At 38.2% G+C, this 11,440-nt stretch overlaps 1 protein-coding gene across 1 annotated transcript; it reads left to right on the forward strand.

Annotated features, from left to right (window-relative positions):
• On the forward strand, positions 1–5,791 carry LOC119886428 (CMRF35-like molecule 8). Its single transcript, XM_038697144.1, has 5 exons — positions 1–311; positions 1,782–1,874; positions 2,014–2,091; positions 3,145–3,197; positions 5,136–5,791. The coding sequence occupies exons 1-5, from the start codon at positions 167–169 to the stop codon at positions 5,436–5,438; spliced, it is 672 nt and encodes a 223-aa protein (XP_038553072.1). The 5' UTR covers positions 1–166; the 3' UTR covers positions 5,439–5,791.
• The last annotated feature ends 5,649 nt before the right edge of the window (positions 5,792–11,440 follow it).

Raw genomic sequence — 11,440 nt, forward strand, 5'->3', positions numbered from 1 at the left:
TATTACTAACTTCACCAAGTTTCCAGCTGTTGGACAGAATCTTACATACTGGTGTCGATATCCAAATTATACTCTGATAAACAAATTCATCTGTAAGGGAGAAGATCCATCTATATGTGAGCCTCTATTAAGCACACAGCAAAACAAGACCATTGGGAGGTTTTCTATGATGGAGGAACAAGATAAGAGAAATATCACCATAACAGTGAGAAATGTAACAACAGACGACACTGGGACATACTGGTGTGGAGCAGAAAGTACTGACAAAACACACAGCAACAAATTCTTCCACAAACTGGTGATGACTGTCGGTGAGTGATGTTGTTTTATTGTGTGGATGTAGTTGACTATCAGTTGTATCAGCTCTGACTATATTAACCTCCAAGTGCATGCAAGACATAAAATAAAGCCATCATCAATGGATCGCCAATACTACGATTCACCCTGGCGACGGGTAAAGCAGAAGAAGCAGTGACAGAATCTGAGTTGGCGTGAATAAAGATAAATAAGTTACAGTTTTATAATGAACCACAGTTAGTTTCTCTGTGGTAAAGTGCAAAAACACTTGGAAGCAATAGACCTTTTCACAGAAGACATTTTTACATCACAGAAGGAGAAACACAGGTGTGAACAATAAATTTAATGATGGCTGAATTCCATTTAGCTGCTGCAGTTTCAGGGTCCTGATATTGTTCATGCTGCCTCACTGTCATGACTTACTGTTAGACTTGAATATAACTGTCTGATCTGGTCACCAAACAGTTGTTTACTATCATATGCTGATGGCTCTTTTCTAACTGTACTGTCTCTAACTATCTGTACCAGTTTTTGGGACTGTCACAGTGTGTAACAACCGTAAAACAGCTGAATTGGTTTTTCCTTTCTTGTTCTTGATCAAAAGCGCTCCACCCTTCATCTTGGCCCGACCTGAACAAATATGCCACATAACACACTGGATTATAAACACAAGCCAAAGCAAGAGCATCATTCCGAAACAGAATGCATCACAAAAATTGTTTGATCTCGATGATCTTGTTTTCATAATTATTGGAAGCCAAAATCACAATCAGATCCCTCATACTGTATGTGAAGAAGGAAACTGTTGTTTATTACTTCTTTGTAAAAGCATTTCACTTTTTTTTTTCAAATGGCAGTCAGCTGTGATATCCTGACGCTGACTAAGATCACCTGATGTTGTTGCTGTTTGTGCTCATTTTCATTTCCTGCACGTCTCAGAGCAGCATCCTGCAGTGATTTGACAGCAGAACTTTATCAGCAACAACCAAAACCCTTATCAAGTGTTCAGTTTCATCAACACAGATTTAGTGTTTATGCATGTTTTATAATCTTTAAGGATAAGCTGAAATTTTGTCTTGAATGTACAATGAAAGTGTTACTGTTCACTGTAAATATGATCCATACTGGCTGTGACGAGAACTCTCTGTCAGAAAGCAAATGAGAGCATTTCTCACACTGAGACTATTCCTTTAAAAGGCTGTTACACAATAGACCAAGTGTCCCATTAAGTCATAACAGTAAGTCAGCATGAACACCAGGAAACTGAAGTAGCTGAATGGATTCAGTCTCATTCATTATCATTTATTCATTATTTAGTTTCCCATTTTTATTGTGTTTCAGAAACACGGGAGACCAATTTAAAAGATGCGAACATTTGTGCTCTCGGTGAATCTATTAACAAACCCAAGAGAAAAAGAGAGTTCTGTGGAATCGGACCTCTAAGGGTTATCCTTTTGCCAAATTAAATTGTCTTTTTTTTTCAGTATCACCAGCAGTATCAACAGCAATGTCACCGACATTATCCACATCTCTGGTTTCTTCAAACCAGTCAACTACTGCGTCTGCAGAGAATTGTGGTAAGAGAGCAATTTGGATATATTACACCATCTGCTGGAGAAGAGCAAGAGGAGGGGGGGATATTTTAAATTAACCGCCCACTTAAATATACTCAACACAGACAGCTGTGGATGATAATGAATCTGGTTTATATTGCAGGTGACCGTCAGGTCGTCATTACTGTGATCGTCTGTGTAGCTGTGCTGCTGCTGTTTGTGCTGATTTTGATCTACAAACGTAAGAGTTATTACCATTTTCCAGAAGAAACACACACAATGCCCTGGGTAACCCTTTAGCATCATTTTTAGACGTGTAAGGCTCGGCGGTCAAGTTAGCAACGCTTAGCAACAATAAATATGCAACATCCAGATAGACTCTCAAAATAAAACAATAGCGTTTCGAAACATCAGCATTTTGAAACATCACATTATTAAAGTCGTGAAACGTTGCAATTTGGTTAGGTTTAGGAACAAAACTACTTGGTTTGGAAAAGATCATGGTTTGGGCTAAAATAACTATATACGTCACTTAACGCGCAAGTTCACTTACGTCACGTAACTTACGAAATTTATGTAACTTGCTTAACTTAAATAAAAATATTTAATGTTGACTTTTTGTTTCACACTGGACACGGACCCCAGTCTCCTGGTACAAAGTCCAGGTGCTGGTCCTCCATCCACCCCAACCACCTCCTTACTCAGTCTTTTCTATTAAATATCATATACCTGCCTTTACCGTCCAAAACTAACGCTACAGTGCTTCCACCGAAGCGTTGAACTATGATGCTATAGGGATCCCCATTGGGTTACAAACTGATGCTGATGGGTGTTAAGTCAGAACTTATTCAGCAAAAGTGTTTCCATCTCCCATTTGGCACATTAACTATTTCTTGACAAAGACTAAAAAGCACCTCAAGCGAGTGTTAAACCTTTCTGCGAAATTAAGGAAGTTTTTTCAAATTTTGCATATTTTGTATTTCCATCAAACTAATGCGATACTTCTTAATGGATATTTAAAAAATGTATCTGGAAACAAAGCTAATAACACAGTCTCTGGGCCACAGAAATGACAGAGATCCCATTCTTCCTATTACAAGTCAGTGTACCATGATATGGATTTTGAAACTTTTGAAACTTTTAAGATAAAATTACTACATAACGTTGCTTTACGGCTTAAAGTTTAAGGCTTAAAGAGACTGTGTCTCAATTTGATGAAAAGCATGAAATTAATCCATATGTGTCCTTCTGCTTGTTTACTTAGTTATTGTTCTCTTACATTTTCTTCTGCCAGGATTTTCACATTTAAAGAACACAAGAAATGGAGCAGCAGCACAGCACAAACAGGTCAGTGTATAAATGAGACTGTCCTCCATAGAAAAACGACCATATAGGTTGTTTAATCCACACAAAAGTACAACTCATGTTTACGTTCATTGTGGCAGCGACCTCTAGTGGCCGTACAACACAAACACATGACAAGGACGCTCACTTGGGGCGGCAGTAGTCAGTCCATAAGCATTAGGCTGGGAACCGGAGGTCGCCGGTTGGAATCCAGCTCGGACCAGAGTTGTGGAGCGTGACTGGTAGTTCACCTCCTGGGCTCTGCCGAAGGAGGACTTGAGCAAGCCCCTGAACCCCCAACTGCTCGGGGCGCCGTACTGACTGGCAGCCTCTGACACCCTGACATCTCTCAGTGTGTTGCTATGGGTCGTGTTTGAGCATGTGTGTGTCTTTCAGACCTGTGTGTATACTAACATAATAACAGAGTGAAAACATTGAGTTTCCCCTCTGGGGATTAAATAAAGTATGTCTTCTTCTTCATCTTCTTCTTCTTATAAATAGCCAATGTTGTACTGCTGTGGTTGTGGGGTTGGTGGAAGGAAAGCAATTAGCTGCCTTTCACCTGGGTTCTAGTGTGAAACAAGATTGATTTGTTTTTTTAATAAAGTTAATTAGCACCAGCTACCTTAGCTTAGAGTTAGGTTAGCTAGTTAGCTAACTGCGTTAGTCTTAAAGGCGTTGACGGCCCCCCACAGCCCCCAACCCTTACCCTAACCATCACAGTCTGTAAATGCATGCATGTTGAACGGTGAACCCTACAGCTATTCAACTTCTGGGACTCTCGTTTCATAGAAAAAAATATAAATTAACACTGGCCATCAAGGATGCTCTTCACTCTTTCAGTGACAGAATCTCTTTTTTCTATATGTGGCGAACCTGTTGTGTTTGTTATGAATATTTTACCGACAGTGGTCAGATACAGGAAATATGTTACTGTATGATATAATGTATATGGGAATGTTTTAAAACTTAAATTATAATACAATATTGTTAATAGCTATTGTTCTTTTAAAGGTTCAGTGTGTAATATTTCTGAGGATCTATTGACAGAAATGCAATATAATATCCGTAACTATGTTTTCAGTGGTGTGTAAAGAACTTACATAATGAACCATTATGTTTTTATTACCTTAGAATGAGCCATTTCTGTCTACATAACCACGGCCCCCCCCACACCGGCCCGTCTGGCACCAACAACCATGCCACGCTCAAAATTGCTTAAATCACCTTTCTTTCACATTCTGACATTCAGTTTGGAGTTCAGGAGATTGTCTTGACCAGGACCACACCCCTAAATGCATTGAAGCAACTGCCATGTGATTGGTTGATTACATAATTGCATTAATGAGAAATTGAACAGGTGTATGGCATATTTCAACATCAAGGTAATTCAAAGTGCTTTACATAAAACATAAAAGGAACAGGGAAATATAAAAAGTTTTAAAAGTTAAAACAGGCAGGTCTCCCACCTTTGCTTATTTTACTCCTTTGATTCCCCATCTCCCACTCTATCCCCCCTTTAGTTACTTAGGGACTCTAATCTTAAGGGGACTCTAACCCTTCTTTAGATACAGTCATCACTGTAAACCCAGATTTCCACGCTACAAACTCTGGTAAAAGCAATTGACAGCGGGCCCAGTCAACAAGTTAACAACGGAGAAACCGGGGACTCTAACCCTTGTAATTTCGCTTGGCCCTGTTAACTGAGAATCAGCTGTGTGAGATGGTAGAATCAAAAGAGCAATCTAATTTGCAACTCTCACCACTAGATGCCACTAAAGCTTAAACACTGAACCTTTAAATTTTAATTTTATTTAAAATCCGTTACTCAGACCTGTTTAACTGACAATGTTGAGCACATTTTGAATGGAGAGTTCTTATTTTATGGATTTAATATGATTTTGTCAGACTGTATTTTTTTTATTTTTTCTATCCTGGTAGGATCATGTCTATGAGGAGATACAGCAGCACATCCAGACACCAGACCCAGGAAATAAGATAGACACGATTTATGCCACTGCCACCTTTCCCACAAACCCGTCTGCCTCGCTGCATTACTCTACCATCAACTTCCAAAGCAGCTCTGACAGAGTTAGTGGTGAGGCAGTGACCTTCAAACCCAGCTCTGTTGCCTGCAAATATTCTCTTTTGAAGCAAAATCCAGCCTACTGTACTGTCGACCTGCCGTCCAGCTCTTCAGAGGATCCTGTCTACGCAACAGTCAACAAGCCACAGCAGCACTGAGCAAAGATCAGCACTGTTAGGAATTTATGACATTTACTACATGGCCAAAATTTCAGGTCATTCATTTCTGATGTAGTTGTTTACAATGAATCCAGCTCAGACTTCATGAACTTCACCAAGATATTCAGATGTTGGACCTTGTTGACTTAACATCTCATCTCTTTCATTTCTCTGCTGATGATACCTTGCTTTAACTTTAACAGGATACTATCTGTGTATCTGACCACATTCAAACTTGAAAACCAATGTTTCTTTCTTAGTTTTTGCCTTCGTTCTGATTTCTCTTGTTGTATTTGCTAGTGTCATGTAACTGTGTTCATTACTGCACCTATTTATTTGTGTTGGGAAATGTTGCCTGGTTTCAAAGACTGAAGAAGAGATACCGGGATGTACTATATGTCAACCTGGGAAGTTGCTGTATACAGGCTGAGGAGTGACGTCTGGCATCAAACAGTGGCATGGGAGGTCCTAGTTTTTCTTCTACATATTTGTAGGATCCATTTTACTTTGTGCACTTTTTACTATGTATTGCTTAGTAGCCCCTGTTTATGATTACACTGTTCGCTATGCTTAATCTGATTTCGACTGTATAACTCTTAACTGATGCTGAATATATAATAACAATAAATGTGTTGTATCACAGTTAATGTGTCCACATGTCATCTTTCTTGCAGTTTTTTGTATAATTTATATTTGATAAATAAGAAAAAAATTCGCTGGGAAATTGTAGCACAAAATGTGTTAACTCCAATGTTATAACTCAAATTAAGCGAAAAAATATAATTGTGCTCAATTTTATTTTGATTTTCCCAACTCACATTTTAACACTTCACAGGAATATCAATGTTACAAATTACTCTCTCAGCTGCTTAGATCAATGTAACTTTTTTGATGTCACGGTTTTGAGTGGACAATTGCTGTTTCGGGGAGGGATTTAGGGAACAGGCAATTATCTTAGCTACCTTTTGAATAAAGGTATATGGTAAATGCCCCCAAAATGTAAAAAACATGTGCGCATACAACTCTTCAAAATCTGAAGAAGGTTAACAAAGGACAGTTTGTTATACATATGTTTTTGTACTTTTAACTTCAATATAAGTAGATTTTATAAGACAGCCAAATACTCTTCATTTAAAACATGTCTGATGAGTCATGTTTGCAATGCCTGATGGTTAACTTGCTATTGACTTCTGAGAGCATCAGTACCTTGGTAGTGCAGGTAGTTTTAAGTGGTTCTAGTAGTCCGAACAGCAGCAGGAAACAAAGAGGCCAGTCTAGCTAGCATCAGGAAAGTCAGCATCTACAAAACGTTTGTGAATTGGTGCTATATTAATAAAAATTAAATTTAATTGAATTAATTAAATTGAAAAAATAAAAAAACATCAAGTTTCCCAAAACAGAATAATATCAGGTCCCTGAAACTGAAGCAACTGAAGCAAATTCTCATGTATTTAATTATTTTCACCTGTGCTTTTCATAATTTGACATGGTAAAATGTCTATGTTCAAAATAGTATTTTTTCCACACATTAACTGAACTTTATTTTTTGGTGTATTCATTATTTAGTTACCTGTTTTCATTGTTTTTCAGAAGCAGAGTCAGAAATTGAAACTGGAGGCTAGCTTTCAAAATGTTAACATTTGTCTTTAAGGCAGATATACTGTGTTAACAAATCCATTAACAAACTTATCCCAGTACATCCGTCAAATGTTTAGCGAAATATTTAATGTTTTAGTTTTTTCAGTATCACCGGCATCATCCACATCTCCTCAACACAGACAACACTGGATGATGACGAGCCGTGTTGAATGTGTTTTAAACAAGTCTGGATTTTTAATTTGTGGTTTATCTTGCAGGTGGCTCTCTGGTCGTTACTGTGTTGGTCTGTGTAGCTGAGCTGCTGCTGTTTGTGCTAATTTTAAACATTTTCTACAAACATATTGCATATTAGACAGGCATCTTCACTGTCTGTTTTTAAGTCTCTTCTTAAAACCCACCTCTTTTCTCTGGCTTTTTGAAAACTGAAGTTGACATTTCTTGTTTTAGTTGTATTGATTTTATTGTTTTATTGCATGGTTATTTTATTGTATTGTTTTTATTTGTATTTTATGCATTGTGGGAGCTTTGTCTTTAGTGTTGTTTATGTATTCATTTATTGTTTTACTGTACAGCCCTTTGTGTCCACTTGGACTGTAAAGCGCTCTATAAATCAATTTCGATTGATTGATTGAGGAGTCACACAAGCACACACACATAAAACATGAGACATTATGTAAGAGCAAATAGACAGAAAGACGAAAAAGAAGAGAGAAGGGTATAAAACCAGACTGAACAACCTCAGTTTTAGTTCTGCATTTTTATTTCCTGTTAGGTGTCTTGCAAAATAATAAATGACTCTTAGCGGAACCGAACTCTGCCTTTTCGGGATTTCGGAGACAAATATTTTCCCCAGGAGGTGGATGACACCAAAAATAGACCTAAAGAAGGAACAGTATATGTTACTGGCCAAGATTTCAGTTCATTAATTTTTGATGTAGTTGTTAAATTTAAATCCAGCTCAGACATCAGGAACTTCACCAAGATATTCAGATGTTGGGCCCTGTCAATTCAATGTCGCACAGGATCTCACTCACTTCATCATCCACATTGTTTGAGTCAATAAATTTTTAACAGGACTTTGGCACCAATCTGCAATGACTAGATTAGTCTTTTATTTGTCTTTGCTCTTGAAGCTCAGCTTGTAGACAGTTTCAATCTATATTATAGCTAAGTATTATCTCATTACCTGATTTAACTTATCACAGATACTGTATATTGTTGACCTGGTCTAAATGAGAACCCTCTCCCAGAAATAAAAGAAATGTGCTTCCCCCACAATTCTATGAGATTTATAAATGAAAATACAGCCTTCCTGTGTTACCAATGAACTTGTGCTTGTGATTGGTTGAATCATGGAAGGTGCAACACAAGGTGATATATATATATATATATATATATATATATATATATACAGTGAGGAAAATAAGTATTTGAACTCCCTGCTATTTTGCAAGTTCTCCCACTTAGAAATCATGGAGGGGTCTGAAATTGTCATCGTAGGTGCATGTCCACTGTGAGAGACATAATCTAAAAAAATAAATCCAGAAATCACAATGTATGATTTTTAACTATTTATTTGTATGAGACAGCTGCAAATAAGTATTTGAACACCTGTCTATCAGCTAGATATTCACACTATTCGTCATTGAACAGGGGAGGGGGTCTACGCCACCACTTATCCCCCACTTACAATGCTGTCCTTTCATCACTTCCCAGGAAACTCAACAAACGTAACCCATTGGCCTCAGGTGAAGATACCAACGATGGTCGTTCAGTCTTGGCCACAGGTAGTCTTAACGACTGTAACGACTGTCGTCACAGCAACAAGGAACACTAACGAACCAGCGGTATCGATGACCCGGGCCAACGACCCCACTGAGGTTAAATAGCTGAGTTTCCCTGCCAGTCAGTCAGAACTGAAGAAGTCCTTTGGATAAGGGACGAAACGTCTTCCAGTATCTTCAACCAAGTCCAGTTGCCCTTGATTTTAACCTTCGTTGGATAACTATGACCTGGATCACTGAGAATCTTCATAGACAACTTTTTGGTCATAATTCCACTAACTGTGTTTTGAGGAAGAAGAATGATGAGTACCATCCCAAGAACACCATCCCTACTGTGAAGCATGGGGGTGGTAGCATCATGCTTTGGGGCTGTTTTTCTGCACATGGGACAGGGCGACTGCACTGTATTAAAGAGAGGATGACCGGGGCCATGTATTGTGAGATTTTGGGGAACAACCTCCTTCCCTCAGTTAGAGCATTGAAGATGGGTCGAGGCTGGGTCTTCCAACATGACAATGACCCGAAGCACACAGCCAGGATAACCAAGGAGTGGCTCTGTAAGAAGCATATCAAGGTTCTGGCGTGGCCTAGCCAGTCTCCAGACCTAAACCCAATAGAAACTTTGGAGGGCGCTCAAACTCCGTGTTTCTCAGCAACAGCCCAGAAACCTGACTGATCTAGAGAAGATCTGTGTGGAGGAGTGGGCCAAAATCCTCCTGCAGTGTGTGCAAACCTGGTGAAAAACTACAGGAAACGTTTGACCTCTGTAATTGCAAACAAAGGCTACTGTACCAAATATTAACATGATTTTCTCAGGTGTTCAAATACTTATTTGCAGCTGTATCATACAAATAAATAGTTAAAAATCATACATTGTGATTTCTGGATTTTTTTATTTATTTTTTTAGATTTTGTCTCTCAGTGGACAGGCACCTACGATGACAATTTCAGACCCTCCATGATTTCTAAGTGGGAGAAGTTGCAAAATAGCAGGGAGTTCAAATACTTATTTTCCTCACTGTGTGTATATATATGTGTGTGTGTGTATATGTATGTGTACTATTCCCTTCTAACGTAGTATTCAACATAATGATAAGGGTCTGCACTGCCAGAATTCTACTAGAAGTAGAACAAGAACAATGTAGTGATGAAACATGCTCTGTTGTGCTGTTTGTTCATTTTCAACTACTGTAGAAACAAGACGATGCAACGTGGCGACGTCCAGGGAAGGGGGACCCGCAGTTATGTAGATATAAATGACTCATTATAAGTTAATAAAAACATGATGGTTTATTATGCAAGGTCTTCATACACGACTGAAAACATAGTTATGGAGCCTATATTTCATTTCTGTCAATAGATCCTCAGAAATGTTACACACTGAACCTTTAACTTTAACATTCTGAATATCTAGATACATTCATTTTCTATTTAAATCGCCCAATAAGCACAGTTTCCTGTGGTTTAGTGATGTCTGCAATGATGTATGCAATAACAGTGATAGAAAAACATGAGGGGTGGATCTTTCTGTAAGTGACCTGAAATACAATGACACTACTGCTAAGTTTTTCTGCTGTTTGGTGCTTTGCATTTGGGTTTTGTGTAGGTTGTTGAGATTTTTGCTGAAAATATCTGCCTTCCACTGGCAACAGTGCACAGTAAAGTTGCAAACCAAAACAACGAGCTGAAAGATGCTAAAATGCTCCAAATACCTGAGAGGAATTGCAGAGTCAAGCAATAATTCTCTGCAAACCCTTTTTCTTAATCCACTGTTAATATAAAAATATTGATTCTATGCACTTTATGTGTTGTTCTAATGCATTTCTTTGCCAAATCGACCACTGGAGAGCATAATCTGACTGAGGATGTTCAATCTGACCGAGATGCTTTTCTAATCCAGTTTTGTTGAATGACTAATTATTATCGAACAAGGAGACACTATAACACAAAGTCTGTGTTAAAACAATGCAGGTGGCTGTGATGATGGCTGTGTGTTGTTTAAAATGACAATGAGACATCAACGATCCAGCCCAGTTTGACAGTCCATTAGGTTAAAGGATCACAGTATCTAACAAAGATCTGAAAAATGATCACAGCATCAATAGTTTTATTTTTGGTTGTACTGATTGTGAGATAAACAGCAGAAATACAGCGATCCAGTTACAAAGAAATGTCTGCTTGCTTATGTTTCATTTGCCAACTCAGCTCCTTACCCGAAGACTTCCTTTTGCAGTCTGGCAAAAGCTGTTCCAGGTTTATCTTTTTGCCAGAGTACTCTGAAGGTGTTTTTTTTTTTCTCTGTCAACAAAAAACTCAATAAACCAAAGCAAAGCAGATACTGACACATCATAATTCAGTCAAATGAAGTCAACCAAAGCTGATTATACATGAGAACCTGTTTATGAATATAATATAATTCCAGCATTCATCAGCAGTAATTTCATGAGGGTTTGTGGTATGGGTGGAGACTTAAATGGTGTTGTGGTTAGCAGCCTTTCGGTTTTAAATAGCTCTTCTGGTAAAGGGTGAGAATGTTTCACTTCCAGAGATAGATGTAGGAAAAAGAAATGGCAAGAAAATGTTTCAACATGGGCATCATCCATGTAGTCACAGTCATCA

This window comes from Micropterus salmoides, unplaced genomic scaffold (genome assembly GCF_014851395.1).
Source record: "Micropterus salmoides isolate LMB-PRFRI ecotype aquatic unplaced genomic scaffold, ASM1485139v1 Ms_hic_scaffold_4, whole genome shotgun sequence".
In the NCBI taxonomy this organism is placed as follows: domain Eukaryota; kingdom Metazoa; phylum Chordata; class Actinopteri; order Centrarchiformes; family Centrarchidae; genus Micropterus; species Micropterus salmoides.